At 46.8% G+C, this 26110-nt stretch overlaps 1 protein-coding gene and 1 pseudogene across 1 annotated transcript in view; one reads left to right on the top strand and one right to left on the bottom strand.

Annotated features, from left to right (window-relative positions):
• Positions 1-476: 476 nt before the first annotated feature.
• Positions 477-3660, top strand: LOC120053230 (annotated as a pseudogene).
• Positions 3661-19640: 15980 nt separating this feature from the next.
• LOC120053229 (FERM domain-containing protein 5-like) overlaps positions 19641-26110 on the bottom strand; it is a 118284-nt gene continuing 111814 nt past the window's right edge. Inside the window, exons 11-14 of the mRNA XM_039000377.1 lie at positions 24722-24796; positions 23800-23868; positions 23554-23660; positions 19641-20224 (exon numbers count right to left, since the gene is read on the bottom strand). Coding sequence (XP_038856305.1) covers positions 19641-20224; positions 23554-23660; positions 23800-23868; positions 24722-24796 — 835 coding nt within the window. The remainder of the gene's footprint in view (positions 20225-23553; positions 23661-23799; positions 23869-24721; positions 24797-26110) is intronic.

The raw sequence follows: 26110 nt of genomic DNA, 5'->3' as shown, positions 1-26110 counted from the left end.
TGACTTGCCTAGTTAAATAAAGGTTACATTTATTTTTAAATCTAACAAATCTGCTAGTTATATCACGTTTTACCCTCAGGAAAAGGATCATTGCTACTGGCAGCAGTGACACATCTTTCGGGACACAACAGCCAGACAGCACTGTCTTTGAACCCAGATTTAGAGAAAAGCCTACCTTTTCTTTTGCTACACCGAGTGTCCTGTCTACCACCACTTGCCTGCCCAAGGATAAAGGAGATTCTTCCATGAAAACCCTTCCATTCAGGGGATCCTCAGTCATATTTGTGGACTACAACAGTAGTTTGTTTGAGGACTCTGACTGCATGATCAATGGAGTTCTGACACAAAGCACCTCTTGGAAACCCAGTACTCTGGCAAGTCCTATTTTCTCTGGAGACGAGGGGAAAGTATTTACAAGAGGCCAAAGTAATTGTGACTCTCTCCAAATAACACCATCTCCAAAAATCAAACTTGTGATGTGGATCAGTCAAATCTCTTCTCACAGAAGAGGCCGGCAGCTGCTGTACAAGGGACTGGGGAGAGCAGTACCCAAGCCTCTGTTGCTCAAGAGTGCTGGGTTTCCAAGAGGTGCTTTGTGTCGGAACTCCATTGATCAGGCAGTCACGGAGCCGGATATATTTTTTTTCATTGATGACTTTGACATAGATGACATCAGTGATTCAGATATCCCTGATTACTTTGATGAACCCCTGAGCTCCTCAGCATCAAGGCAAGAAGCACTGCAGTGCTGTCACTAAAGTGGTGTGTGAGGGAGGACCAAGAACATCAACATGGCAAAAGAAACCAGCGACACCAGCCCCTGTGGCCAAGGCTCCTAAAATCCCCTCTCCTGGCAAGTACATTCAAGTTATAGAGCAGCCTTGAGATTTGATTGTATTGTTCCTTCTACTAAACAAATGTTATTATTTTTTCTTACATGTATTACTTGGTCTGTAGCCCAGACACCCATGTTTATCTCTCATATCATTTGCAGAGCCCACATAAAGAAACCCTGCCCACGATCGTTTCAGAGGCTTCAACTTCCCCAACTGTCCAGAGATTATGATTTTCCACAAGTGCTTTGGTCTGGTTCCTATTCAATCAACTAGTGACCATTAATGCTACGTTGTTCGGTGAAGACTCATTTTTCCTGAAGCCCACAGGTGAGTGATGAATCAATGCAGCTTGTATCAAATCAAATTGTATTTGTCACATGCGCCGAATACAAGTGTAGACCTTATTGTGAAATGCTTACTTTCAAGCCCTTAACCATCACTGCAGTTCAAGAAGAGTTAAGAACATTGTACTATACAACAAGTGCATTTTAATGTGTTAATTCAAATAACTTAAACTGACTTTGCAGATGTGTAACATTTAGTAGGTATGAACAGATCATTTTGATTTGGAAATGTAATAAACTGTGATTTATTTCCTGTTTTTCAGGAGGGGGTAAAAGTCTTTGTTACCAGCTGCCGGCCTGTGTGTGTGCAGGAGTGACTGAGGTCATCTCACCACTGAAATCACTCATTGTAGATCAGGTCCAGAAACTCATTACTCTTCATGTACGTTTTCAACCATACTGCTCACAGTGCGAAGTATGAAATGTGTACATTCTTGCTACCCTGTGCGTGGAAGGTGTTTTAAACATCCGTACATGCTTTTAGATTCCTGCCACAAGTGTGTCTGGTGACAAGGCTGATGGTGAAGCAGGGAGGATCTTGCAGCTGTCCAAAAAGGACCCCCATCATTAAACTGCTTTATGCCACTCCTGAGAAGGTGAGAATAAAATCACAAGACCTGTAGCGAAAACTAACATTAACCTCTTCTTGAAAACCCTCTGTTTGAACTAGTGCGTGTTTTGTTCGCACTGTGACAATAACATGCTTAGCAAGAACAGAAACTGCTCTAATCAAACCTGTGTTTTCTGACCTATCCCTTTCCCCGGGTGTGTGCGAGTGGCAGATTGATCAGTCCCCTTCAGAACCTGTATGAGAGCGGTCTTCTGGCATGCTTTGTAATTGAGGCTCACTGTCAGTCAGGTAGGTTCATGTAGTGAATGTGATGCTTTATCTGTCCTACGGTTTTGTGGTCATGGATGAGCCTCATGCCCATTTTTTTTTTTTTTTTATCTCAGTGGGGCCATGACTTCCGGCCAGACTACAAGTGGATGCATGAGCTACGGAAAAAGTGCCCCGCATGGCTCTAACGGCCACAGCCACCCCCCGGGTCCAGAAGGACATCCTCAACCAGCTGCAGATGACTGGACTTCAGGTGTACGTACTCTAAGAGGTGTCTTACCTGGGACAAAATACCAGTACAGATGTAGTGATGTCTTATGCAAACATACAGCAGCTGTTTGAATGAATGTTCCTCACGGTGTCTTTTCTCTTTCAGATTTACCATCAGTTTCAACAGAAACAACCTCAAGTATGCTGTGCTACCCAAGAAGGTAGATGAGGACTGCATCAACTAGATCAATAACCATTATCCACGTTAGTGTTCTCCCTAAGTTTGTCTGAAGTTTCCAATGCTCATTGAATCATTTGAGGACTGGGATCATGACTTGGTTTTTACTCCTTGTGTGTACTCTAGGTGATTCAGGCATTGTGTGCTGTCTGTCCCGTAATGACTGACACCATGGCTGACAGTCTTCAGAGGGCTGGTATACTAGAGCTAGATTACCACACAGGCCCTCAATGACAAAGACAGAGAATATATGCAGACCAAGTGGATCAATCAGGATGGCTGCCAGGTGAGGTGATCTCAACAGATGTTAACATCACTAATAACCTTCCACTAACTTCATGAAGAGGTTAATGTTGTATCCCTGTCCTCCTGGTCATGTGTGCCACCATAGCCTTTGGCATAGGCATCGACAAGTCTGATGTTCGCTATGTGATCCACGCCAGTCTCCAAGTCAGTGGAGGGCTACTACCAGGAGTCTACCAGCAGCCAGGGACAGAAATCTCTCACTGCATCCTCTTCTACACCTACTCTGACATCATTCGCATCGAGAGGTTCATTTTAGAGATTTTTTTTACTTAATCCTTATTTTACCAGGTACGTATCTGAATTCTGACTATATAGGCCTACATCTTCTTACAAAGAATACTCTGCAAGTTTGTATGTGTTATAACACACACACATTGGAACATTTCTGTGAAAGTATTGCAAGTTTCATGGAAGGGTCTAAAATCCTGTATGTCAAAGTGTGAAAAGTTGGATCCAGATATGGCAAATCTGCGAACCAAAACCGACTGACTCTGAACATGCTGGTGGACATTTTATTGGGTAAGCAGTAAAGTGTAGCGTCACTCAAATTCAGCATTAACAATGGCTGTATGTGTTCAAAGAAACCAACAATGTGTTCTGATAGGCACTAAAACTGCCCGTTTCCAATCGGGGATGTTTGGGTTTGGAGCGGCCTTCTCCAGACACAACGCTGACAGGCTGTTCAAGAAGCTTGCGCTGGATCACCTCCTGGTGGAGGACCTGTACATCACAGCCAACGGCCAGGCAGTGGCCTACAGCTCTACTGGACTCAATGCCATAAACATCCTAGGGGGACACACACATCACACACTGGCTTCATGTGAAGACATACTCTTCAATAGCAGTGTTTTCCATATGCACCAGCCACCAGCCTTCATTGTAATCTAGCTACTTTTTCCACTTTAACTAGGCTTCTTTTCATTTTAAAAGTTTAAATTCGCTAGTCAGAAAAGTCTGTGTAGACTTCTGCTAGAATGAACAATATGCATCTTCTAGTGATCTATTGATAGGACAGGTGCCTGTCAGTCACAAAGCGAGCAACGGCAGGTAAAGACTACTGGTTTGCCAGTTTGCTGTCTTTCCCGGCTCTCGGTACCTATGTTATTTTTGTGTGCTGTGGTTAGCTGCAGTCTAATTTATTTTACGGAGGAGTGAGAGGATGATGCATCTTCATCGTCTCCTGTGAGTGAATTTACACGTCCCATGTAATGCAAGTGGTAACGATGAGTTGAAATTAGAGGTCGAACGATTATGATTTTCCAACGCCTATACCGATTATTGGAGGACCAAAATATGCCGATACCGATTAATCGGCCGATTGTTATATATATATATTTGTAGTAATGACAATTACAACAATACTCAATGAACACTTATTTTAACTTAATATAATACATCAATAAAATCAATTTAGTCTCAAATAAATAATGAAACATGTTCAATTTGGTTTAAATAATGCAAAAACAAAGTGTTGGAGAAGAAAGTAAAAGTGCAATATGTGCCATGTAAAAAATCTAATGTTTAAGTTCCTTGCTCAGAACATGAGAACATATGAAAGCTGGTGGTTCCTTTTAACATCAGTCTTCAATATTCCCAGGTAAGAAGTTTTAGGTTGTAGTTTATTATAGGACTATTTCTCTCTATACCATTTGTATTTCATATACCTTTGACTATTGGATGTTCTAATAGGTACTTTAGTATTGCCAGCCTAATCTCGGGAGTTGATAGGCTTGAAGTCATCAACAGCGCAATGCTTGAAGCATTTCAAAGAGCTGCTGGCAAACGCAGGAAAGTGCTGTTTGAAGGAATGCTTACGAGCCTGCTGCTGCCTACCACCGCTCAGTCAGACTGCGCTATCAAATCAATGGAAAGTGTTTTTTCTGTAATAGGGAATTAATGATCAATGGGTCAGAGACATGGGAGGAATGTGTCTAGGCATTGAGCCTGAAACAGGATACTTGTATTGCCAGGAATTGTAATTGGACAACCACAGACTAGGGTTGGGGGTATAAAACTACACCCTGTCACTTTGTTCTGTGGAGAGAATCACTGAGGACGGGAGAATGAACATCTATCTCTCAGCATAACATCTATGATTTGTCCTCTTTAAATAAACCTATTTCTCTCCCCCTGATTTGCTTTGGAGTCCGTGTTATTGAAGAGTAACAACTGCTAACACTGGGGAGCATTGCTGCACAGCTATTTTCAGGTTTCTCCAGAGATGTTCGATCGGGTTCAAGTCCGGGCTCTGGCTGGGCCACTCAAGGACATTCACAGACTTGTTCCGAAGCCACTCCTGTGTTGTCTTGGCTGTGTGCATAGGGTTGTTGTCCTGTTGGAAGGTGAACCTTCGCCCCAGGCTGAGGTCCAGAGCACTCTTCATCAAGGATCTCGCAGTACTTTGCTCTGTTCATCTTTGCCTCGACCCTGACTAGTTTCCCAGTCCCTGACCATGAGAAACACCCCCACAGCATGATGCTGCCACCACCATGCTTCACCGTAGGGATGGTGCCAGGTTTCTTCCAAATGTGACGCTTGGCATTCAGGCCAAAGAGTTCAATCTTCGTTTCATCAGAGCAGAGAATCTTGTTTCTCATGGTCTGAGAGTCTTTAGGTGCCTTTTGGCAAACTCCAAGTGGGCTGTCATGTGCCTTTTTTACAGAGGAGTGACTTCTGTCTGGCCACTCTACCATTAAGGCCTGCTTGGTGGAGTGCTGCAGAGATGGTTGTCCTTCTGGAAGGTTCTCCCATCTCCACAGAGGAACTCTAGAGCTCTGTCAAGTGACTATTGAGTTCTTGATCACCTCCTTGACCAAGGCCCTTCTCCCCTGATTGCTCAGTTTGGCAGGGTGGCTAGCTCTAGGAAGAGTCTCGGTGGTTCCAAACTTCTTTCATTCAAGAATTATGAAGACCACTGTGTTCTTGGGGACCTTCAATGCTGTAGACATTTGTTGGTACCCTTCCCCAGATCTGTGCTTCGACACAATCCTGTCTCGGAGCTCTAAGGACAATTCCTTTGACCTCATGGCTTGGTCAACTGTGGGACCTTATATAGACAGGTGTGTGCCTTTCCAAATCATGTCCAATCAATTAAATGTACCACACGTGGACTCAAATCAAGTTGTAGAAACATCTCAAGGATAATCAATGGCAACAGGATGCACCTGAGCTCAATTTCGAGTATCATAGCAAAGCGTCTGAATACTTATGTAAATAAGTTTTGGCATTATGGGGTATTGTGTGTAGATTGCTGAGGATTTAGTTTTTTATTTAATCAATTTTAGAATAAAGCTGTAACTTAACAATGTGAAAAAAAGTCAAATGGGTCTGAATACTTTCCTGAAAGCACTGAATATGATATTATTAAAGATATTGATATATGCCTACAGATTTGTTTAGTGTCGACAATGGAGTGAGTAGGAGTGCTGCTTTCCAGTGGTGGAAAAAGTATCCAATTGTCATACTTGAGTAAAAGGTAGACCTTAATAGAAAATTACTCAAGTCAGTCACCTAGTAAAATACTATTTGTGTAAAAGTAAACAAATATTTGGTTTTAAATATACTTAAGTATCAAAAGTAAATGTAATTGCTAAAATATACTTGAGTATCAAAAGTATATAAATCATTTCAAATTCCTTATATTAAGCAAGCCAGATGGCACAATATTATTCTTTACATTTATGGATAGCTAGGGGCACACTCCAACACTCAGACATAGTTTTTAAATTAAGTATTTGTGTTTAGTTAGTCCACCAAATCAGAGGCAGTACGGATGACCAGGGATGTTCTCTCTCTCTATATATTGTAGCGACCCGCACAGACAGCTGTGTGTTATGTGTTAGGCTAGTAGGTGGTTGTGTTGTACTGACCAGTACCCAGTGTTCGCGGGGTCCGACATGCCAATCAACCTGCTATCTGCCAATCACGGGAATGCCTGGAATGTTCTGATGCCGGGCATCCTGGCGGTTGGCGGAGTGGCGTGGAGGGGGGTTGGGCAGGGGGATGGAGCATTGGAAGTTAAGACCAGGTTTAGCCTTTGTTCTCCCTCTTTTACGTCTGGGCTTCACAAGAGAAGGTCACGATTGGCTTGTGGGTTATCTGTCATTTATTTGGCGTGTGCTACGGCCCAAACAGTAGCCTGTGCAAAGTTGGTTTAATAAACCGTCAATTCGCAAACTCAAGCCTCTGTCTGGACAATTGTTCATTTATGATCTTGTCAGGTCATTACATTGGTGTCAGAAGTAAAAACGTTGATAAAAGTTAGCCAGCTAGCTAGCTGACTTCTGTGGCTAGCTACCGTAGGTGAGAACCGGGATTGAAAATGCTTCGAGGGAATCCGAAAGTGAAGGTGGAGGTAGGGGACGATTATGGCCAAGGAGGTGCGTGTGCATGGACGTCGGAGGTTCTGGCTGAGGAGATCGCCAGGGCGTCGGAGCGCAGAGGCCGCTTGAGGGAGGACGTTAGAGTGATGGTGGCTGAAGCGGGCATGAGCGCCTCGTCGACTGTGTTTCGCGCGGATTCTGGTGGGCGGACCGAAGTGGTGACGTCGACGCGGCGGGACGAGGAATCTGGGGCTCAGGATGTAAACAAACACGGCGACGCCCAGTTCCCGGCTGCGTCCGTATCTGTTAAGACCCCGAAGTATTCCGGTAAGGCGGATTGGGAAGCTTTTCATGCTCAGTTTGAACTGTTAGCTCATTTTAGGGGGTGGTCGGATGAAGAAAGGGCACTGCAGTTGGCATTATGCCTCACGGATGAAGCTCTGGCCTGTTTGATATTGATTAGCCCCGAGGACAGACATGATTATGGTGCTTTAGTGGGAGCACTGAGGAGGCGCTATGGACAGTGTGTACAGCCCGGGCTACTGCGCTCCGAACTGAGTAATAGACGCAGGCAGCCTGGAGAGCCTCTACGGGTGCTAGCTAATGACATTGAGAGCCTCTCTCGGCGGGCATATGCTCACATGCCCCCCTCCGTGCAGAGCGAGCTAGCACGGGACCAGTTCATACAGGCGCTCTCTCCTACGGAGCTGCGCATACAGACCCAGCTGGCTCATCCTGAGTCATTGCAGATAGCCTTGGAGATGGCTTTGGAGAGGGAGCTGGTGTGGGCTGGGGCTTCAGCTGGGGCTTTGGTGGGGGTGCAGGGAGACACACCCTCTGTGCGAGCTGGGGGGCAGAGCAGCCCGGAGCCGGAAAAGCCTGCATGGGTGGCTGAAATGACAGAACTCATTCGTGCTGTGTCGCTACAGGCGGCACGAAACACACGCCCTGGTCCCAGGGTCTGCTGGGGTTGTGGCCAGCCAGGCCATCTGCGCCGAAATTGCCCCATGTCCCCCAGAGCTCAGGGAAATGGCTCGGGGTCCGCATAGACCGGGTAGTGCGGACCCCTGGCTTTCTATCCCAACCACCATCTTCTTCAGGAGGAGCCCACCGGCACAGACGGGGAAGCAAGGCTCCACTTCCCCCAGAAGCAGACGAGAGCAAGCGGATGGAGCCTGTTGTTGTGGTGGGCCGGACCTGTGTTGGGGACTTTTGTCATGTCCCTGTCACTGTGGGGGGGGTGCCCTGCTCCGCCCTGGTGGACACTGGGTCCACAGTAACCCTGGTGAGGCCAGATATTGTGCCAGGTTGGACTCAGTGTGAGCCTACAACTGTGCAGCTCCGCACAGTCACAGGTGAGCTGGCACCCATGAAAGGGAAGGGCATAATGACTCTGACAGTAGGGGGCAGGACTGTGCGTCATCCTGTGTGGGTGGCGGCTGTGCAGGACCCTTGTATCCTGGGGTTGGACTTTCTTAGGAGCACAGGCTGCCAGTTAGACCTAAATAGGGGCACACTGAGCTTCCAGGGAGGGCCGGAAGTCACCATGGCCCCCCCTAATGTCACATTCACTCAACCCAACAAACCCTTTACTCCAACAGTTAAAGCATCAGAGACTCATGGCTGCCCCCCCTCCCCCACAGCTGTGTGTGACTTTTCCCCAGCCCCCCTGTCACCTACGGCGGTGTGTTACATTCCCCCAGCTACCTCCATGACACAGCCCTCTGTGAGCCCGGGCCGCGCCCCCCCAGCCCAGCTACCCCAGATGGGAGAGGAGAGGACACTGTCTGCAGTGAGGGAGATATGGGGGAGGAACTGTGTTGGTCTTGACCCCGAGCAGCAGGAACGGTTGTGGCAGTTGCTGTTTGAATTCAGAGACAGCTTTGCGCTGAGTGAGGAAGAGGTGGGTCAGACTCATCTGGTGCAGCATGAGATCGACACAGGTGATGCTCGACCCATCAAGATGCGTCCCCGCCGTATCCCGCTGGCACGCCAGGAGGCGGCAGACAAGGCTGTGTTGGAGATGCAGCGGGCAGACTTCATTGAGCCCTCAGACAGCCCCTGGGCGGCGCCAGTCGTCATGGTTCCGAAGAAGGGGGGCAAGCTGAGGTTCTGTGCGGACTACAGGCGGCTGAATGAGGTAACCAGGAAGGACTCATACCCCATACCACGTATCGATGAGTCGCTGGACCTGGTTAGGGGGTCCTCCTGGTTCTCCTCACTAGACCTCCGCAGTGGCTACTGGCAGGTGCCCCTCTCCCCAGAGGCCAGAGCCAAAACTGCGTTCTCCACTAACAGAGGACACTGGCAGTTCAAGGTCCTGTGCTTTGGCCTGTGCAACGCTCCAGCTACTTTTGAGCGTTTGATGGACAGGGTGCTGGATGGCATCCCCCGACAGCAGTGTCTGGTATACCTCGATGACATCCTGGCCCATGGCAGCTCCTTCCAGTCAGCCCTGGGGGCGCTACGGCGTGTGCTGGAGAGGGTGGCTGCCGCAGGTCTGAAGCTCTACCCCGAGAAATGCCACTTCATGAGGAGAGAGGTGTCCTTCTTGGGCCACCGAGTGGGGAAGGAGGGGATCAGCACCATGGAGGACAAGGTAGGGGCTGTCAGAGACTGGCCCACCCCTACCGACCAGCGTCAGCTGAAGAGCTTCCTGGGCCTGGCCTCGTACTACAGGAGGTTTGTACGGGGCTTCTCAAGCGTTGCTGCTCCACTGAACCGCCTGCTGCCGAAGGACAAGGCTTTCACTTGGACAGTGGAGTGTGAGGAGGCGTTCAACACCCTCAAACGTGCACTGATCGAGGACCCCGTGCTCGCCCCCCCTGACCTCACCTTGCCCTTTATCCTGGACACAGATGCGAGCAATGTGGACATGGGTGGGGTGCTGGCCCAGGTGGGGCCAGAGGGGGAGAGAGTGGTGGCGTACTTCAGCAAAACATTTGACAAACATGAGCGCCGCTACTGTGTCACCCGGCGGGAGCTCTTGGCTGTTGTGGCTTCCGTCAAACACTTCAAGTACTACCTGGGTGGTCTGCCCTTTACTGTAAGGACTGACCACTCTGCTCTCCAGTGGCTCATGTCTTTCAGAGAGCCAGAGGGGCAGGTGGCACGCTGGTTGGAGGAGCTTCAGCCGTATGACTTCACGGTGGTGCACAGGGCAGGGGCACGCCACTCCAACGCCAACGCCATGTCCCGTCGGCCCTGTACTGCAGACGGCTGCCGCCACTGTGAACGGAGAGAGGGACGGGAGAGAGAGCTGTGTGCAGAGGAGGGGGTCTGTGCCACAGTGTGTCGGGCGAGCGGGCCTGTCTGCTGTGAGCTGCAGACTGTCGACGTGGCTGAATGGCGGCAGCAGCAGGGACGGGACTCAGACCTACAGCCAGTGCTACAGTGGGTAGAGGCGCAAGTGAGGCCACCATTGGAAGAGGTGACAGCGCTCTCACTCGCGACCAAAGGGTTGTGGTCAAAGTTTGAGAGACTGCGGCTGGCTGATGGCGTGCTACAGCGGGCATGGAAGGAGTCAGCTACGGGAGAGGAGAGGTGGCAGGTGGTGGTCCCAAAAGCATTGCGGGAGGCTGTGCTCCAGAGTACTCATGGGGGGGTGGGGACTGGACACTTTGGGGTCACAAAAACACTGCGCCGTCTCCGTCAGGGCTTCTACTGGGGGCAGCACAAGAGGGATGTGGAGGACTTTTGTCGCCGCTGTGACAACTGCACAGCGAGAAAGGGCCCCCCAGGCCGCTCTCATGCTCAGCTCCAACAGTTCCCAGTGGGGGCTCCCATGGAGAGGGTGGGAGTGGATGTAGTTGGGCCGTTCCCCACCACAGACAGTGGAAACCGCTGGGTGCTCACGGCCATGGACTATTTCACAAAATGGCCCGAGGCCTATGCTCTGCCTGACCAGGAGGCAGAGACCATCGTCGACGCCCTGACAGCGGGGATGTTCAGCAGGTTTGGAGCGGCAGAGTCCATCCACAGCGACCAGGGCAGAAACTTTGAGTCCCGTGTGTTCGCCACCATGTGTGAGAGGCTGGGTATGCACAAGACCCGCACTACTCCTCTCCATCCTCAAAGTGATGGCCTTGTGGAGCGCTTCAACAAAACGCTTGGACAGCAGCTGGCCATCGTCTCTTCCAAACACCAGCGTGACTGGGACAAGCACCTGCCTATGGTCCTCATGGCATGCCGCTCCGCTGTCCAAGACTCCACCTCCTGCACGCCTGCCCTCCTCATGCTGGGGAGAGAGATCCGCACCCCTGCGGAGATGGCGTTTGGTCGGCCCCTGGATAGCCCTCATGTTCCCCCGGGGCCGGAGTATGCCCGGAGACTCCAGGACCGCCTGGAGACAGCCCACACCTTCGCCAGAGAGCAGCTGGTGAATGCAGGTGTGAGGCAGAAGAGGAACTATGACGTGCACACCCGGGGAAGGCACTTTGTGGCTGGGGAGCTGGTCTGGGTCTACAGCCCGCAAAGGAAAAAAGGCAGATGCCCCAAGTTGGACAGTCACTGGGTGGGACCCTGCAGTGTCCTGGAGAGGGTAGGGGAGGTTGTTTACCGGGTGCAGCTTCCTCCCAGGGGGAGAAAGGTGGCACTGCACCGGGACAGGTTAGCCCCATACAGAGGGGCCTCTTCTCCCCAAACCCCAGGAACCCCCACAATTCCCCTCTCTGGCAATGACATTCTCCAGGCACCCACCCCCAGGTGCCGCAGACAAGGCTCCAGACAGCCCACTCCCCCTGTCTCCCCCCCTGTGTCACCGCGTGGTTCCCCAGAGCCACGGACTGTATTACCCGTTCCCGCTTCCTTGTCCCCCATATCCCTGCCTTCATCCCCTGGTTCCCAGAGGGGCACTCTGCGACCATCACGGCCACGCAGGCAAAGGAGACCTCCGGGTCGCTTCAGAGACTTTGTTTGTTCCCTCGGGGACGAGGGACTTTGTGGTGGGGGGGCTGTGTAGCGACCCGCACAGACAGCTGTGTGTTATGTGTTAGGCTAGTAGGTGGTTGTGTTGTACTGACCAGTACCCAGTGTTCGCGGGGTCCGACATGCCAATCAACCTGCTATCTGCCAATCACGGGAATGCCTGGAATGTTCTGATGCCGGGCATCCTGGCGGTTGGCGGAGTGGCGTGGAGGGGGGTTGGGCAGGGGGATGGAGCATTGGAAGTTAAGACCAGGTTTAGCCTTTGTTCTCCCTCTTTTACGTCTGGGCTTCACAAGAGAAGGTCACGATTGGCTTGTGGGTTATCTGTCATTTATTTGGCGTGTGCTACGGCCCAAACAGTAGCCTGTGCAAAGTTGGTTTAATAAACCGTCAATTCGCAAACTCAAGCCTCTGTCTGGACAATTGTTCATTTATGATCTTGTCAGGTCATTACAATATATATATACAGTGGGGAGAACAAGTATTTGATACACTGCCGATTTTGCAGGTTTTTTCATACAAATCACATTGTATGATTTTTAAGTAATGAATTTGCATTTTATTGCATGACATAAGTATTTGATACATCAGAAAAGCAGAACTTAATACTTGGTACAGAAACCTTTGTTTGCAATTACAGAGATCATACGTTTCCTGTAGTTCTTGACCAGGTTTGCACACACTGCAGCAGGGATTTTGGCCCACTCCTCCATACAGACCTTCTCCAGATCCTTCAGGTTTCGGGGCTGTCGCTGGGCAATACGGACTTTCAGCTCCCTCCAAAGATTTTCTATTGGGTTCAAGTCTGGAGACTGGCTAGGCCACTCCAGGACCTTGAGATGCTTCTTACGGAGCCACTCCTTAGTTGCCCTGGCTGTGTGTTTCGGGTCGTTGTCATGCTGGAAGACCCAGCCACGACCCCTCTTCAATGCTCTTACTGAGGGAAGGAGGTTGTTAGCCAAGATCTCGCGATACATGGCCCCATCCTTCCTCCCCTCAATACGGTGCAGTCGTCCTGTCCCCTTTGCAGAAAAGCATCCCCAAAGAATGATGTTTCCACCTCCATGCTTCACGGTTGGGATGGTGTTCTTGGGGTTGTACTCATCCTTCTTCTTCCTCCAAACACAGCGAGTGGAGTTTAGACCAAAAAGCTCTATTTTTGTCTCATCAGACCACATGACCTTCACCCATTCCTCCTCTGGATCATCCAGATGGTCATTGGCAAACTTCAGACGGGCCTGGACATGCGCTGGCTTGAGCAGGGGGACCTTGCGTGCGCTGCAGGATTTTAATCCATGACGGCGTAGTGTGTTACTAATGGTTTTCTTTGAGACTGTGGTCCCAGCTCTCTTCAGGTCATTGGCCAGGTCCTGCCGTGTAGTTCTGGGCTGATCCCTCACCTTCCTCATGATCATTGATGCCCCACGAGGTGAGATCTTGCATGGAGCCCCAGACCGAGGGTGATTGACCGTCATCTTGAACTTCTTCCATTTTCTAATAATTGCGCCAACAGTTGTTGCCTTCTCACCAAGCTGCTTGCCTATTGTCCTGTAGCCCATCCCAGCCTTGTGCAGGTCTACAATTTTATCTCTGATGTCCTTACACAGCTCTCTGGTCTTGGCCATTGTGGAGAGGTTGGAGTCTGTTTGATTGAGTGTGTGGACAGGTGTCTTTTATACATGTAACGAGTTCAAACAGGTGCAGTTAATACAGGTAATGAGTGGAGAACAGGGGGGCTTCTTAAAGAAAAACTAACAGGTCTGTGAGAGCCGGAATTCTTACTGGTTGGTAGGTGTCAAATACTTATGTCATGCAATAAAATGCAAATTAATTACTTAAAAATCATACAATGTGATTTTCTGGATTTTTGTTTTAGATTCCGTCTCTCACAGTTGAAGTGTACCTATGATAAAAATTACAGACTTCTACATGCTTTGTACGTAGGAAAACCTGCAAAATCGGCATTGTTTCAAATACTTGTTCTCCCCACTGTATATAAAATCCTGCTGAATTAACCAAAATTAAATACAAAGATGTTGGTCAGTCATATTTGTGCCCTGCTGTTTGACCTGTAGAGTGGTTGGTTTCTGTTAACGCTGTCTGAACCTCTTTGCAGCTGAGGAGCAGTCGGCTGACACCACTGGAAGCTCTACTATGGCATGGATAGACATGACGCGAGGCCGCAGAGACCAAGAGAAAGACACTGGGTCATCCAGTTATTTCAACAATAACAGCAGAGAAGGCCCCTGCATTCTGGAAATTCAAAAAGTTGAAAGGGTTCGTGTTATGTCTCAAAAGTGCTTCTACACCTGCATTGCTTGCTGTTTGAGGTTTTAGGCTGGGTTTCTGTACAGCACTTTGAGATATCAGCTGATGTAAGAAGGGCTTTATAAATACATTTGATTTGAAAAGTCTTATGAGGTTATGGGGCAGGGTCTAACTCCAGAGGTGAATCTAAAGGCCGGGGCTCAGCAGGAAGGGTCTTGGCAGGACGAGGCTCAAGGCCAGCAGCAGCAGCCCCCCCCCCCCCCCCCCAGTGGGATGGAGCCCCAGCTTCATGGCCCTCCCCACACCACAGACCAACAGCTGGTCATTCCTCAAACCAGCCTTTTCTGCACTGTAGGTGTATACCTGGAGTCCAACAGAGGGACTCCAGACAAAACAATCGTAGTCATAGGCAACAGTACATCATTTGAGACTGACTCATTTTGTTTAAAATTTACTGTAAATGATTTACTTGTTACATTTTAACTGTTTTTGCACAATGTGTATTTTTCTACAGCGTTATCTTTGTCTTCCAGTCTGTCTATTTATCATTGTTTTTTTCTTTAACAATATTTCTTAGTTTTATCCTTTCAGCTGTGAAGGTTTCCACTTTTAATAAAGGCTCCTGAAAATATGATTCCTAAATGTGATATTGCTCACCTGCTTTCACCTGAACAAAGCTCATTTGAGAGATTGTGTTGATTTTTTGTTGTCTTGAACACCTAGTTCGAATACTGTACTTACTGCCATTTACCCCCAAAACATGCAATATGAAGAGGTTTCCTTTAGACGTCAGTATAGTATGAACTTTCAGAAAATCTATCGGAGACATACTGTTTTCATGGAAAGATTATACAACATTTGACATTTTAATTGCATTGATGGGAATGTGCAGTGAAGAGCCATAAACCACAAGAATCCACTTTACATTTTTATCCAATGTTTATTTCAAGTTTGAGTAGTTTAATGGCACCAGTTACAAGGGACTATCAGAGAGAAACAATATTTTATACTGTGTTGTACAGAAGGTTTCCTACAGTACAAACATGGGTTCGGAATGGATGAGACTGAACAAGGACTGGATTTGGCACATACATTTGTATATATTTGTATATTCATATATTACGTAAATAAACAGCAACCTTCAGTCCTGACATGGAAAGATGCAGAATACATAAGACATGCCGACAGACACTGGTATGCATATACACTTATTTACATGTATATGCATGGCTGTGTGAGCGTCTGTTTGCTTGGGAGCTGGTGAGGGGGTAGAAGCATATTACAAGGTGACAATAGTATGAGTGATTTTATTAACTCCCTCAGCTGCTCTGTTTGCCCTCTACTTGTTAAGTAGTATTACTGTGAGAGTAAAGGGGACCTTCGGGAAAAGACCGCTCAATGCCATTTACCTTGTATGCATTCAAACTAGCATATTCTTTTTCAAGCTGTCCTTTTTGCTTGGCTACTGTTTACTCTTCATGTCACTGGCAAACAGCCATCATATGTAGAATATCTTGCACCTCCTTTTATCAGAATAATAGCCAGTCAATGTTATGTATTAGCCTGTGGTTTCCAGTTCAGACTTTGTGTATGGCCAGTGTATTGACTTTTGAAATTAATGTCATTTGAAATTAATGTAGTTTGTCCTATAGAACTTAACTGCAGAATGATTGCCAACATACTGCATGTAAACCATAGCAGATGTCCAAAGATAACATCAGAACAATTCCATACTGTTTAACACACTACCAGCAAGAGTCTGAAACACCTACCAGACAAACAAGTACTACAGCCAGTTCTCAATAGAGATCAGTCAAATAAAATAATTTAAACATGACATCACCAGACCAAAGGTACTGTATAGTTTCAAGGTTTTTCAAAGGCAACTTACCTGTACAGACAGATACAGGTGGAGACAACTACAGAACTTTCCCCCAGACACACAGATGACTCACGCTGCCATAAGTGCTGACCATAAACATGACATGGGATCAGTAACCACCACCCTATATTAACACAATATCTACAGCATGAGAAGTCAAAGCTACACAGCAAGCAGTGTTTTCCCTTTGAGTCTGTGAAATGAAAGGTTCATCCATACTTTATGAGGAGGATGCACTGAATATATGTCTTTGTCCATTCACTCATTTGCCCCTTTTGTAAAATGCAGAGCTGTTAGGTACTAAAGATTCCAGGCACAGGGAAAGACGCTTCGGTCACATTGAAGTACTGTTGAACAAAACTCTGAAGGCTAACATCCCAACAAGAGCACTAACAATGAAAGAAACACTATAAAATGTGGTAAATACTAAGAATAATGATAACTGCATTTGTCTTCACATTATTACTGTTTTTATAAAAAAGGAAAAGGAGCATACCATGAGCTCTTGTTGGTTTTGTAGATACAGCGACAGTAGACAGATTTTTGACACTGCAAAAACCAACAGCACAATGTCCAGTGTAAGACTCCTGTTTACATTTCTATGTCCATTTGCTCTTACAGTTTGACTGATTATTGCTCATTGAATGATGCTGCCTTAATTGGTGCATGCTTGGAAAGACATTTGAAGCTACATAATGCTAATGCATACGAACGTAGACCATCAATTGACATTTCCCTTTTAGCTCTTCCAGTTCCCTGACATTTAAGAAGTAACACTAACATACTCTGCCTACTGTCCTGTTGACCTTTACAGTATTTAGCTTTAGGCAAGTAATAAATAGGAAATATGAATGCATAAAACAATGAAACAGTACCGTTATCTTGCATATCGGATCTACACTCCCCGTCCAGGTACAGACAAATTCAACCTTTCAAGTCATCCTCCATCCTTGTATCTGTTGTTCATTGGAAGTGCATGCATGGTATATGAGCATAGAGAGCATGCATATTTGACTCAGGGATTTCTGCCTTTATACGGTATATAACGGTTGCTGCACCAGATTTGCTACTAAGGGCTGCTTTTACCACCCCTGTGCCATAAACATGGATATTTATCACCACAGATGTCTGGGATCCACCCGGTTGATTGAGGGTTAAGAACTGAAATGGCTATGAATACAGTAGACACCCAGCCATAGCACTACAGTATGCTGTAGTGTCTTCATTGCTGGGTCTACCTCAACTAGCAGGGTGCTGTTGGGAGACAGACTACACTTAGGGCCAGGGGCTACAGTGCTCTGGTTACATGGGCCCAGGCTGGGTTCCCCAGGGCAGAGCAGGCAACAGCACCGCTGGGGGATCAGAGGATGGATCAGCTGTATGGAGGTCATGGTGTTAAATAACAGGCCAAAACAGGCATGGCTGTACTGCCAATTGAATCACAAGCACCAAGTGCTCACATATGCATTCCCCTTTGACTATACTTGTACCGGCCACTTTCATGTGAGGCTGGTCACTCACCAGTTCCTCATTGCTTACCTCTTCTGACGTCCCTTGTACCTCTTTCTCACTCAATCTCTTTCTTTCCAATCTCTCTTACTTATCACTCTCTTTTATTCTCCCTTTTCAAAAATAAGACCATATTTTTCTGTCAACACTTCACATTATCATCTTGAAGTTTGTTACATTCCTACATACAAACACACTCACACCTGCACCAGGTACAGTAGAGGAGGTAGACAAAAACACAAAAACAGATTTTACCCAGAATCCAGCAGCCATGACAGCAGAATTATTGCTCATTTGAGCTATGAGGCAGAAGAGTCTGTACAGTCACCACTCAAACTTTGGAAAACTATTGACTATCTGCATTTGTTGTGATGTTTACAGGCATGTCTTTGGACTGACTATGCTTTTTCTGTTGGTATTGTAGTCCAGCCTACTTTCTAAAATATGTATTGTTCCTCCACCATCTGTTGTGCCTTCCTGGCCCATAGTGGGCATTGGAAATAGTTGTGTTGACTTCTAAAAAGCGTGCATACAGTGACTGATGCTTCATTGCTGGTGGAGTGAGAGAGGTGTGATCTGTGGAGAGTCAGTGGATCTGGATAAAATACCTGTTTCTGAGTTAAACCCCCCTTCCAATTTGTCCATAAATGCTAGACCTCACTTGAAACACAGCGCTAAAAAAATGTATAATTTAATCTTCATTAACAAAATAACATTTCCGTTCTGTTAAAATATACATGGAAAAACTGTCAATATATTAGGAAACAAACTACTTTGTACAAAAAGTACATCATTGTAATTCTTATGCTAACAATTAATTGTAGTGTGATATACACAAACTTAAGAGCAAGGTTGATATGTAACTAAAATAAACCATAAATTCTTTATACAAAGAAATCCTTCAATTTCATCAGATCTTAACATAATAAAGACATGTAGACACAACTAAATTAAGAAATATGACAAAACAAATGCACTCATTCAAAAGTACTGAAGTATTTAACAATAAGAGTATTGCACATCTACCTAGACTGGTCCTATTGGTGCTAGTGAGTGTTTCCATGAGGTTGATCATCAACACTTCTAACAGCTACTGACACAATGGGGTCACAAAACACCATGGTTACTGGTTTATCCTGTATCCTTTATAAAACTTCACAGTTTCTACTTTAAACACATACAGTAGTTGCATTTCCACTAAATTATAACTTTAAAACAATCCACCAAATTCAAAACGGTCTTCATGTCATCTACTTTTTTCTTCATAAAAGGCATTTGGTAATCATCCTGACTTACTCAATTTCAATCACTTGCACTTTGACAGACAGACACAATGCACATTGCTCTAATTTCCCTCACATAAGGTGTTCTGATTGATGGCCATCCAATGAAAACCATTAAAGATGTATTGATTGGGATGGATGTTTTCAAAACTGTATCTAGCTCACTTTGTTCTGAACCATTTCAATGACTTGGTGGCTTTCCTGATATCCTTGCAACACATTCCTCCCATATGCAAATGTTTTATGTTCCAAACAATAAATAGTAAATGAAGGCAACTTTCATTCGTTGCAACAAAATGTCTACTTCCTAAAAAGTAACGTTCTAAAATACTTCAGTTCTTTGATTTCAGTTTAATATTTTTTTGTTTATATTTTTTGAAAAAATAAAATACCTGAAATGACCTGAAATTAAAAAAAATGCAAAAATGTCTTCTGGCTTTGTAAAAAAGAAACTAACGTAAAGGGAAAAAAAGGGGGAGTAACTCAAAATGGAGGGAGAGAGAGAGAAACTCCTGGCACAGTGATTCCAGGAGTGGTCCGAGGTGTATGTCAGCGGGAGTATCATGAGAGAAGCTGGGTTCATGGTTGGGACGGGGCTGCCCTCCATCTCTCCGGAGCCTTAATCGTCTTCTCAAACCCCCGAATGGGCTTACGCACTCTATGGCCTCACTCTCTCTCTCATTTGTTAATGAGCAAACTGCCCGCCCAGCGGAGCTTGCAGGCAAACCACCGCCTGAGGGGACAAAAGTATTCGTAATGGAACTGCTCAAATTCGGGGGTCTGGCGGATATCACGTAAAAATGCAACGTCAAGGTCGGATTCGGTGAGGACGATGAGGAGGAGGAGCAAGACAAAGAGGAGTCCAATGGTCACAAGGAGCAAACGGAGGACACTTAAAACAAACTTATTCACCTGTTCCACTTCGCTGAGCGACGAGGCACCCCCTGCACCCTCTACCGCCGCTCTACTGTCTGTCAAGTCGCCTGCCTCCCCCACAGAGGGGGTGCCCGCCTCCGACTCCTTCTCCTCCTCGATGCTGCAGGGGGTTCCATTGACCTGGCGTGCCACGGCCAACTCCAGGCTGTGCTCCGCCACGGGGGTGGGCAGCACACTGTCAGAGGGGCTGTAGGCCTCGTCAGAGATCACCGCAGAGCCCTCGCTGGCGTTCGTGGCCAGGCTGCGGGAGCGCGGCATGAAGGAGTCCCCATGGGACACAGAGCGCACAGGCGTAGAGTGGGCACTGTCACGCAACGACTCCAGACCTGTCAGGGCAGGGGGGCGGGGCGAGGAGGGTGAGGGAAGAGAGAAACAGAAACACTCAGGAGAAATAAAAACATACCAGTAGAGTTGGCTACAGACTCCAGCTGTCCACACACTATGCATACACTATCCACACACTATGCATACACTATCCACACACTATGCATACACTATCCACACACTGTGCATACACTATCCACACACTATGCATACACTATCCACACACTATGCATACACGACAGACCACTGACATGAGATGTATCTACAGACTATCTAGTGTTCACACTGGTACAGCAGGTATAGAGGAGTTCATAAACGGGGTGTAAAGAGGTCTGTTACAGGCATGAGACACTCAGGCTCCAGTCATACCAGTCTGAGAAGGGAAACCTGATCATAGATCCCCAGAGTGAGAGGGGGTTTCCAGTACACACAATACTGCAGTGCTAATGTCTAATAAGAGATAGCTTCAATCCTGTGAGAGCATATCAGTGTGTTTATACAGTAACATAATGCAATCTGTTTGCTTTAATGGTGGATCATATGAACATGAGTCTGGACTGGATCATTGATCTAGATGAAGGTCTGATGAGTGGGCAATGTCCAGTGACATATAGATAGATCAACAAACACATGCTCCATTCTATTTAGCAGCTTGTTCATTAGTCCCACGGCACTCTGAGCCCTCCCAGGTCTAAACCTTGAAGGTCACAGTGGGTGTGCGTTTTATCTTTCAGTCAGAAGCTAATATAGGCCTATGTACTGTATATGGACTCTTGATAGGCCTTCAAGTCAAAGTACAGGACGATAATAACACACACTAACTATTGCTCATTTCAACCTACTAACAGGGAGTTAAAATGACCACAACATGTGAAGTAAACAGGCCTATGCAATAATGGGGAGAATATCATAATCCACAAGATAGTAATACATATAAATATTTCAAGTAATGTCCCATGTCAATTGAATTCCCTTTGCTCTCATTTTCAACTGTCATGATTTCCTAAATAACTTCTGACACAGTATTGGTCTCTGGGGTAGCCTAGCGGGAGCTTTTGGATGCATTAAAGGTTGCTAGCTCATTGGTGATCACATGCTTACCCTGTAAAAAGCAAAAACAGCATTTTTGAATATACCTAAAGGACATGCAAACAAAAGTATCTAGATATTCTCTTTATAAGAGCTGAAGGACAGACGTCACTGCGGGTGAGAAAGGGTTGAGCTTGCACTGACTGTTCCATTCCTCAGACAGCCACCGCAATATTACACCTTCATAGAGGCAGAGGGATTAACATATCTCCTGAAGATGAGGCGTATGTCAATGCTCATACGTGTGCTTTTCATCCATAGGCCAAAAAAATCCTTGTCAAGGAATTACAAAATCGAGATTAAGCCAGCTCTGTTAAACCATGCTGACTGCTGAGATTCTGTCAAAGCAAAAGCAGGGTGCCTCTGAAGTGGGTGGCAGTGAGAGGCCATCTTTACTCATTGGTAATCTCCTTCAGTACATCATAGGATATGCTTGGTTGCAGGGCAGATTGCCAAATGCAACCTACAAACAATTGACTGCACAATATATTTTGCAAAGGACATCAAAATCCTTGAAAGGCCAAGATATAATTCAAAATATATTGAATTCAAAATCAAATCATAACTTCACAAATCAACAACAAACCAGGATCAGCTCATTAGTTTGTACCTCAACCACCACAACCAGAATAATGAGACCCATAAACTCAAGACTTCGTCTAAACCAACAAAAGGATAAATGAACCAACATCTCAAAGAAAAATAGACCAAAAGACACTCCATTCACAAAGGACCACCAAGGACCATATGATTTAGAGGATCAGACATCAACAGCATCAAATGCATGGTGCCATTTCCATTCGGTCAACATTGATGTGGTGGGAGTGATTTAACACAGAGAGAGCTGGTAACTGTGTAACACACACTCCAGGATGGTGCTGATGAGGTTACCTGTCGGGGTGCTGGACTGGGGACGGCTGTCGGGCTGGCCGTCAGGCAGAGGGGTGCCAGGCAGGATGGGGGGAGGCAGAGGGGAGAGGCTGTCAGGCTCCTGCCCAGTCAGGGCAGGGTAGAGGGGCAGAACGCCCAGGGCCTTTCCCAGCATCCGGGGTCCCAGGCTCAGCACGCGCACCTTCACATCTCGGTAGCAGTGGTTGATCATCCGCAGGTGGACGTTCACCCGGGTGGTGATGCGGATCAGACACTTTACCATGATGGCGTCTTCTAGAGCTCAAAGCATGTGTGTCTTTGTACAGTCCTGGTGGTCCCTGTCCCAGAGCCCTGGTGGTCTCACTATGTGTGTTAGACTGATGGCTGCTGTCTTGGCTGGCAGTATGAGGGCTAGCGAGAGCCACTGTCCTGCTCTAGCAGTGTTCAGACGGCCAGCGCTGGCCCTGTTCAGGCCCCACCCAGGGCAGTGACATACATGGAGAGAAAGGCCCTGGCTATTTTCAGCAGGGGTATTAATACTACTGTAAGACAGCCAGTCAGCACAGGCAGGGGGTGATGGGTGATGGGTGAGAACTTCTCATAGCTCTCTGAGACATGCAGCACCAGACCCTCTCACTCATTGCAAGCAGCCTAGAGCCAGACCTGCGTATAGCCAGGTGTACATACTGGGAGGCAGGCAGGGACTCAACTGTGACAAGGACAGGTACCAGTGACCTTCAGTCATGCTGCTCCTGTTCACCCAAGCCCATGCTGCAGTGTCAGCCTGCAAGGTTAGCCTCAGGGACAAAGGCAGGTCAGATCACTGTGTGTGAGGAGGCTCAGAGCCCAGGCCCCAGGGCAGGTGGACTGACTGATGGCTGCACCAACTGCCTTTGTACTGGCACTGTACCCCTCACTCTCACACACACGCCCAGCGCTGAGAGCTGGCACTGAAATAGAGCAGCCTGAGTGACACACACACATGCGACTTAGAACCTGCAACACTCCCACAAGCCGGGACATGGTCAAGCTCAGGTTACAGTGTGTGTATATGCGTGTGTGTTCTGGGGAGGGGGATAACAGGCTCCCAAATAGGAGCAAGAACCTGATCCATTTAAAACTCGTTGGATTTAACAACCTCCCCTCTTTTATTGCTCCATTGAATTATCCACAGATGACTTTTAAAACCACAGATCCAAACTAATGCGTTGCGACACATTCCCACAACTCTCCAGTCTACCGTACATGTTCATATAGCTACAGAAAACTGACAGAGCTGTGTCCCTACTGTCCACAATCCTGAGGGGATTGTTATTGAGTTCCAGGTTTGACTGAGGGGACTAGTGTGTCAAGTGTCAGGTCAAACTCTTACCCTCCATGATGGATATGTGGACAGCTCTCCGGCGGGTGCGTGGAACACTGGTGAGGCGCGGGCCATGAGTTATGGACGGACAGCTTCTACTGGGAACCAGGCCAGCCCTGTGGAGACACACAACATGCACATGTCCACACATACACAAACACACATACGTAGGCACACATGCACACACATCCCATATTTGTAATCTGAAATGATACACTGCCCCCATTGACATCTAGTGGATAGCATTGATATTACCTGTGTATTTCTGGAGGCTCTCGTTTGATTTTGGCACTCTGCTCCATCACTTCTTTCGCTACTCGTCCACTACAATAGAGCACAATAATTGAGCTTACAGACTTAATAATTGAGCTTACAGCTGAGTGTGCTACATTAACAATGCAATCACTCACACACCCCAGGCCCCGAAGCTAAGGAAAGTAATCTATTAATGAAACCAGAGGAATTACACCAGGGCTCTACCACTCCAGGTCCTCTCTGTGCTTTAAACCACACACACACACACACACACACACACACACACACACACACACACACACACACACACACACACACACACACACACACACACACACACACACACACACACACACACACACACACACACACACACGACCCCAGACTCCCTGGTGCCACACAGTACACTGACAGCAGTTCAGTGAGAAGCATCAGTACAGTACATGGGAACTGAGATTAGATTAACCTGGTGAACCCACTCTCTAACCCAATCACTGTCTCAAGACAATACTGCAATATCAAACAAATAACCAAAGGTTGAAACACAAACTCAACCTTTCATCATAACACACTGGACTCACCTGTAATCATTTGAAACCATTTGAAACCATTGAACATTTAGATTTCTAGTTCATATTGTGGTGAAACACAATAACTATAAAACAGGTGAAACACAATAACTATAAAACCTTTAAAAGGTTTCACATGCCCAGTTATTTTTCCCGCCCCTTGCCCTTTGGTGTTCACAGATATGAAAAGAATGAAATGGAACCTGCAACTAAAACACTATCCCGTCTGTGTCCTCTAGCCTACTGTGTGAGGTGTCAGGCACAGGTAAAGGTCCCCTCCTAAGCGACAAGCTCTACAGCACAGCTGTGGGCTCTCTGCTGTGCCCTCTATTCACTGTCACAATTGGCTATACCTGTAGCGGAAACGACTCCCCTTGAAGAACAGGTTGCTGCTGGACACTGTCCGCACCTGACTCGACTTCTCCAGCCTGATGAAGGGGGAAAAGAAGGGAAGAGGAAAGAAAGAAAAAGGAAAGAAAGAAAAGAGGGGTGAACTTTTGGAGCTGTTAATACTTTTTACTCTTTACATTGTAAGGAGTCTGTGGACTGATCCTATTCTCTCTCCTACAGCATCACAGCCTATTCTCACTTTGCTGTTCTCACTTTTAGTACATACAATGGGCTTCTTTATTTCCAGCCCTCTTATATTCTATCTGGTTCTCTAAGCCCAGGTTGGACTGGAAACCAACACCCTGACTGTCATGCATTATGGCCTAGTGCCTAGTCCTCCTGGGAGATGTGTGCATGCAATATTTTATTTGATTTCTTTATTTTTTATTTCACCTTTATTTAACCAGGTAGGCTAGTTGAGAACAAGTTCTCATTTGCAACTGCGACCTGGCCAAGATAAAGCATAGCAATTTGACACATACAACCACACAGAGTTACACATGGAATAAACAAAACATACAGTCAATAATACAGTAGAAAAATAAGTCTATATACAATGTGAGCAAATGAGGTGAGATAAGGGAGGTAAAGGCAAAAAATGCCATGGTGGCGAGGTAAATACAATATAGCAAGTAAAACACTGGAATGGTAGATTTGCAGTGGAAGAATGTGCAAAGTAGAAATAGAAATAATGGGGTGCAAAGGAGCTAAATAAATAAATAAATACCGTAGGGGAAGAGGTAGTTGTTTGGGCTAAATTATAGATGGGCTATGTACAGGTGCAGTAATCTGTGAGCTGCTCTGACAGCTGGTGCTTAAAGCTAGTGAGGGAGATAAGTGTTTCCAGCTTCAGAGATTTTTGCAGTTCGTTCCAGTCATTGGCAGCAGAGAACTGGAAGGAAAGACGGCCAAAGGAGGAATTGGCTTTGGGGGTGACCAGTGAGATATACCTGCTGAAGCCCGTGCTACGAGTGGGTGCTGCTATGGTGACCAGTGAGCTGAGATAAGGCGGGGCTTTACCTAGCAGAGACTTGTAGATAACCTGTAGCCAGTGGGTTTGGCGACGAGTATGAAGCGAGGGCCAACCAACGAGAGCGTACAGGTCGCAATGGTGGGTAGTGTATGGGGCTTTGGTGACAAAACGGATGGCACTGTGATAGACTGCATCCAATTTGTTGAGTAGAGTGTTGGAGACTATTTTATAGATGACATCACCAAAGTCGAGGATCGGTAGGATGGTCAGTTTTACGAGGGTATGTTTGGCAGCATGAGTGAAGGATGCTTTGTTGCGATATAGGAAGCCGATTCTAGATTTAATTTTGGATTGGAGATGTTTAATATGAGTCTGGAAG

The sequence above is a fragment of the Salvelinus namaycush genome, chromosome 9, assembly GCF_016432855.1.
Source record: "Salvelinus namaycush isolate Seneca chromosome 9, SaNama_1.0, whole genome shotgun sequence".
Classification (NCBI taxonomy): Eukaryota; Metazoa; Chordata; class Actinopteri; order Salmoniformes; family Salmonidae; genus Salvelinus; species Salvelinus namaycush.
The sequence above is the reverse complement of the archived record's forward strand: the minus strand, read 5'-3'. Positions and strand labels throughout refer to the sequence as shown.